At 32.9% G+C, this 5941-nt stretch overlaps 1 protein-coding gene across 1 annotated transcript; it reads right to left on the bottom strand.

Moving 5' to 3' along the window:
• Nucleotides 1–1386: 1386 nt before the first annotated feature.
• On the bottom strand, nt 1387–5509 carry LOC146910517 (cytokinin riboside 5'-monophosphate phosphoribohydrolase LOG3). The gene is made up of 7 exons (XM_085723531.1): nt 5244–5509; nt 4505–4602; nt 4272–4302; nt 3828–3927; nt 2460–2530; nt 2215–2358; nt 1387–1765 (listed from the first exon to the last, which is right to left on the bottom strand). Exons 1-7 carry the CDS (start codon nt 5364–5366, stop codon nt 1670–1672), a joined length of 663 nt encoding a protein of 220 aa, XP_085579657.1. The 5' UTR covers nt 5367–5509; the 3' UTR covers nt 1387–1669.
• Nucleotides 5510–5941: the final 432 nt, after the last annotated feature.

The raw sequence follows: 5941 nt of genomic DNA on the forward strand, positions 1-5941 counted from the left end.
ACACATGCATACCCCTGCGTCAACACCAAAAAGTCCGCTCCAGCAAAAACCAAAACTGAGAACTACAGGCATATCCAGGCCTCGAAAACAAAACCCAAAAAGCCCGCAGTTGCGCAACAACCACCAGCAACCGCAGCACAGCCAACACACCAGCAGCAGGGACCCAAAAACCGCCAGAAACCGCAGCAGCAAGAGGCAACAGCACAGCACCAGAACCACAGCATGTAAAAGGTGCAGCATCAGCAGCGAACACCAGCAGAAACAGACAAAAACAACCCTGCCGTGAAGCAAACCGATCAGCCACGTAACACTTGCAGGCACCACTTAGGATCCCAATGCCATTCATAGAACAAACATGTGGTTATATATAATCAATTTTATTTTCATAAATTATTATGAATGTTTACGTGTTAGTGTTAGTATTATGTCTAGTGCGTTTGCGCCTCATATATCTCAAAACCTATAGTTCCATTTGTAGAAAGGAAGTTCTTTCAACCACTAGCAATTGTTAGATGAAACCGGGGACCAAAGATAGCTATTGTATTGTCTTCAGATAGATGCATGTGCCATATGACCCCTTAAACTTTTCTTTGAATACCATGTTGTCCTTGAAAACACATGGCACTGTCTCATTTGTTGGAGAATAAATGGCCTACAAAATTCAATCTCTTTGTGCAACATGAATGAGCCTAGGAAGAATACTATCTATCCAAAATGCACTTCCACTATCATGAAATTGGCCCCGTTCACCTAGTCCCTCTCTTGTCCCATGTCTTTAGTTCTCTGGACCTTTTGAACTCTAAATTTAGTTACTTCGTGACAAGCCTTGAACATCACTGTCTTATAATCGGTCCCATTCTTTATTATTGACACTTACCAATATTTAAGTTGGACCATAGTTCAACACATTTCCACCATCAATTCATGTACCATGTATATGTATGTCCCAGTTTATATCTTAATTAAACTCTTATGCCTTCTTTTTTTTGATGAAATATGCTTCTGTTTTTGATACTTAACACTAATGTTTTTTAAAAACTGGCATGCAACCACAAATTTAGTTGCAATTTAAAGTTTTTCTATTTATCTGCAACTAAATTGAAATCAAAAACAAATTGTTCGCGAAAACTCAAATAATCATGATTGATAGAATTACTAGTCAAACTTTATTCACCCTCCGAATTCTAAAATACCAGAACACTCATCCCCGAGAGCTAGAAGGTTAAGACAATAAAAAAAGACATTGCACTTGTAAGTTGTATTTGTCATCGCAACAACGGAAATTGGCAACAATTTACTATAATATTATCAAGAATTGTGATACAGCCATGATAACAATTTAAAATCTTGATCAACACAAAAGATGAGGATGACTCTTAAGGCCAGTTAAATATAAAAACTACTAATCAACATTAAATAATAGGTTAAGAAGAGAGTACTTACTTACAAGTTACAACTTTAATAAAATCAAAGTTTATAACAAGGTACTAATAAGTAATTTAACTTTCATAGGTTCAAGTCAATCACAGTAATTTACATAAGAAATTAAAGGATTAAATAAAAAAAGCAGAACACTGATAGTTGAAAATAGCTTCTTCTTCTTCCACCTCCAAAATTCTATATCATATGGTCTCATCTTCCTTGCAAGTGAAGTAAACATAGCTAACAGCTACCTTGAGATGTCATAATCTTGAGGGTATGCTAGCTGCTGTTCCATCTGCCAGCTCAACTTGGAAGCAACACCCTCATGACATGGAACATACTCCTGTAAATTAATTTCAAATCTTATAGTAAGTAGCTGCATAACTTTACAGATGAGAAATTAATTAATAAGTATACAATTGGTTTAAAAAAGCTACATGACATAAATGAGCTTATTGTTTTTATCTTTTTCAATTATATACTTATATAGAATAAAATCACTAAAATCAAAGAAACATCTCTTTGATGTGACTTTTCTATTGAAAAATCAAAGAAAGTGATTTCACATGGGACATTTGCTTCAACTTGTGAGAATCAGATTGAAAAGGAGTTGTAACTGTAATAGTGCCAACAAACACTGGCAAGAACTTCTTGGATAAACTAGAGGATATTGGACTGATTAATATTATTTTTTTTGACAATGGACTGATTAATACTTGATATGTCAATTTTTATTTCATTGTAATAAGATGCAAATACCTATAGTTTTCTTAGTTAGGACAAATTAGTTACCTCCAACTTCTTAACTAACTCTTTTGCAGTTGGTGCTGATACAATTATGTGACGAGCATTTGGACTAATAAACCCTTCTTCCACAGCTTTGTCAATGAATGACAACAAGGAGTTAAAGTATCCATCAACATTTACTAATCCAACCTACAAGTTTGTAATTATAAGCCAGATTAATTCATAAATGATAATAATTATAATATACATAAAGATATAGATTCCTCAAAATTGGACATGTCAATTATTACCGGCTTGTCATGAATTCCAAGTTGAGCCCATGTTATGACTTCAAGAAGTTCCTCTAGAGTTCCATATCCACCTGCATAAGTTAATTCAGAAAATTCAATATTGAGAAACATAAAATAGACCATCCATGATTATAATCTGAATTGTAACATCAATGTTTGTTAGGTCTATGCGACGGCAATGTGACCACAATTGAAGCTACATCAAACACATTTGACCGCAATTCTCTACAATATCATAGACCGCCATGCGACCACGATTTAAATAAATCCATGGTATTTAGTTAGTATAGTATCATTTTGTGTCCAAATGTAGCTATGGATATGGTAGTGTCAGGGGAAAGGTTAAAATTATAATTTATATACAAATCATTCCTTGGGAATCAATTTTCTTAGGAGGATCCCAAGAAAGAGTGATTGAAAACTCTGTCTTTGCGTGCCTCCACTCTCTCTGTCACTAATTTTCAATACTCAAAATAAATTACTTAGGAATCAAAATGATAAATAAAATAACAACTAGTACTAGCAGTAGAAAGGTTATTGAAAAGGATGAAACAATGTCAGGTGCAGGTGCTAATTGGAAATGTTATCTTATGAAAGTTCCTTTTCTTTACTTTCCCTCATTATCAAATGAAGCAAGTTTTGTAGAATCATGCCACTGTTCAAACAAAAGTAGTGGAAAAAATGGCATATAACCTGAACCATATAGTTGATCAGAGACACAGAAGCTATGATTTTCAGTCCAATATTTTATATTTTAAGGGATAAGGTAAGGTAAGGTCACTATCATTATTCATTATCAAGTAAGCTTTGAAGGGTTGTTCTTCCTTATTAATCATAAACATTGGAATGTGTGAAAGAAAGCCATGAAAGTTGTTTACGAATTAGTAGTAGTAGTTTGAAGCAATGAGAAAAGAGGCACACACAACACATAATAACATTTTAAAACAACATGATTTAAGGCACTTTCTTCTTATAATAATTATGAAATTCCTTTCTTGTCCTCAATGAATGGACCACACTAGTCAAAGTTATTCATTACTTGTGGTTGTGACTTCCAAATCAAATCAACAAAAACAATTTTTTAATTAAACATTTTAAAAATGAAAGATAAAAAGGTTTAGCAATGAAATAAACCCCACAAAACACAACAATAGTTGGATTAGTCTAGAAAGTTAAACAACTTTACTAGACAAAAAGAAACCATTCTGTCTAAAAAGCAACCAAGTAAACAACAAAAAATTAATATGAAAATGTCGGTGAAACAATTGTTTTTTTCAAAGGAATCAAACAATGAGATATGGTAATTTCTTCACGCTATAACTAGAAAATGCTAGAAATTAACACACAAATTGCATGCTAAGTGCCAACCTGGTAAGGCAATAAAAGCATCTGAATGCTTAGCCATCTCAGCTTTCCTTTGATGCATATCAGCAACAGCCTTCACTTCTCCTACTGTTTCACCAGTTAGCTGCAAATGACATCAAACCAAAGACATAAACAACATTTTTTACGCAAAATCTAAACATAAGAGAAAATCAGGTCAACAAAAGTTGATAGTTGATGCATCTGATTCAATTTGAACTAGATACATCAAATTTTGAGCGAGTAATTAGTACACTTTAATAACAGAAGGTAAAAGGGGTTAAACTTTTACTCCCTCCGGTCCTTATTATAAGAAACAATTGACTTTTTTGGTTCATAAAATAATTAATGTATCTTGTTATAAATATAGACTAGACATCACTTACACAATGAACCTAAAAAGTCAACTTTTTCTTATAATAAGGACCGGAGGGAGTACTAGACAAATACCTCTCGAGGCATGAGTGTCTTGGGAATAACTCTGCAACAACAGACAATAAAATGACAAAGATAGTGTTAATTAATGAGTAAAAGAGGTTAACAAAAGCTTGGTAGTTACTACTCATTGACCAAGTGTTAATTTTTGTTCTCTCTCTCTCTTTTTACTCCCAAATAGTACAACTTTGAGAGAAAAAGAGATTTTTTTGAGATAAACAAAAATGATGATGAAAAGTGTTATATACCCAATGACATGGCGACCACCATCATGAACAGCTTGAGAAACTAAACCCATGAGACCAATGCTTCCTCCTCCATAAACAAGATCAATGTTCCTTGAAACCTTCACAAAACAAACAACATCATTAGTATAAAATACTACTATGAAACAAGAAAACCAAATAACGGTGGTGACTATGATTATGTATGATGTCAAAAATGAAACAATGAATGACCCATGTGATGAAAGAAAAGAAAAACATTTACATTAGTACAAGTACATTTTTAACTGTTACTTTGAAATGCAAACAGTGAAGGTAAAAAGTGAGAAGAAGGAAGGAAAAAAAAAGTACAAAAAACGATTCTTCAACAGATAGCATTTTTTAGTCCGTACAAATGTTTGGTTCAGAGTGATGCTTAACTAAAAACCTTAATATGAAACAAAAATGGAGATTCTAATTTAATTAAACACTTTGATTAATGTTTTTGGGCTTAATGTATATAATGGAAGAAGAAAAAAACAATTCAAGAATGACCAAATACAGAGTATATAACCTTACAAAAACTGAAATTCACTATAGAAGCAGAATAATAAAGATGTCATGTCACGTCATAAAGTTAGTTTAATTTTTATGAATATTCTCATAAGATCCATATACACCATTTCAACTCACTTATTGAAAAATGTGGCTAGAAAAACAAAAATTAGTATATAGATTAAAAAGAAAAAACTTAATATGTGTATGAAAGTGTATATATACATACCAATTCATTGCCAAGGTTCATGGCAGCATCTTGGTAGGTAGTTTTTTTACCAGGACTACTTCCACAGAAAACACAAATTCTTTTGAACTTTGAAAGCCTTATTTCACCATTGCGTGAGTCCATTTGTTAGTTGGAATAAAAAGGTAACTAACTAGGGAGTTAGTTAGTTTGTATATAACTTAGTAACAGTGAGAGACAAAGATGAAGGATAATGAAGAAAAAGAAGAAAAGGTTTGAAACACTCTTTGCTTTGTTGCTACTACTCTGGTGTCTCATCTCATCTTATGTCTTTATATATATATAAAACACAATTGGTCCTCGCACGTGACTGCCTAGGTAGCACGCTTCTACTACTATTGTATTGCGGTCCCAACTCCCACCTATCTACTCTTCAAAAACATAAAAACAATGGTTTTCATTTTATTTTTTAAGAGTGTAGCGGTATGGTAGTGCCTTTTTTTCTAAGAGAGCATAGAAATAAATTTGGTTTTTTTTTTGTATAATTTTAAAACTTAGGAAGGTTGGTTTTTGTTGTGAATTCGGACTCAAAATCACACCAATACAAACTATGATGTGTGGAGCAAAGGAAAGTAGTAACCAATTTCAAAGTAAACACAAGCAATAACAACAATAACAGTACCTAGATCTAATCTAGGAATCAAAGTGAAAAGCTCAAAACCACAAGCATATGAAAGCAA

Source organism: Medicago sativa, chromosome 7 (genome assembly GCF_051527215.1).
Source record: "Medicago sativa cultivar Bolivia chromosome 7, Bolivia_mono, whole genome shotgun sequence".
Classification (NCBI taxonomy): Eukaryota; Viridiplantae; Streptophyta; class Magnoliopsida; order Fabales; family Fabaceae; genus Medicago; species Medicago sativa.

Excerpts from the sequence above, each read along its gene's own strand:
- LOC146910517 (XM_085723531.1), bottom strand. The coding sequence starts at position 5,366 with ATGGACTCACGCAATGGTGAAATAAGGCTTTCAAAGTTCAAAAGAATT. Across the intron at positions 4,603-5,243 it reads TGAACCTTGGCAATGAATTG|GTTTCAAGGAACATTGATCT; the intron begins GTATGTATATAT and ends TGTTTTGTGAAG. Across the intron at positions 4,303-4,504 it reads GGTGGTCGCCATGTCATTGG|AGTTATTCCCAAGACACTCA; the intron begins GTATATAACACT and ends CTGTTGTTGCAG.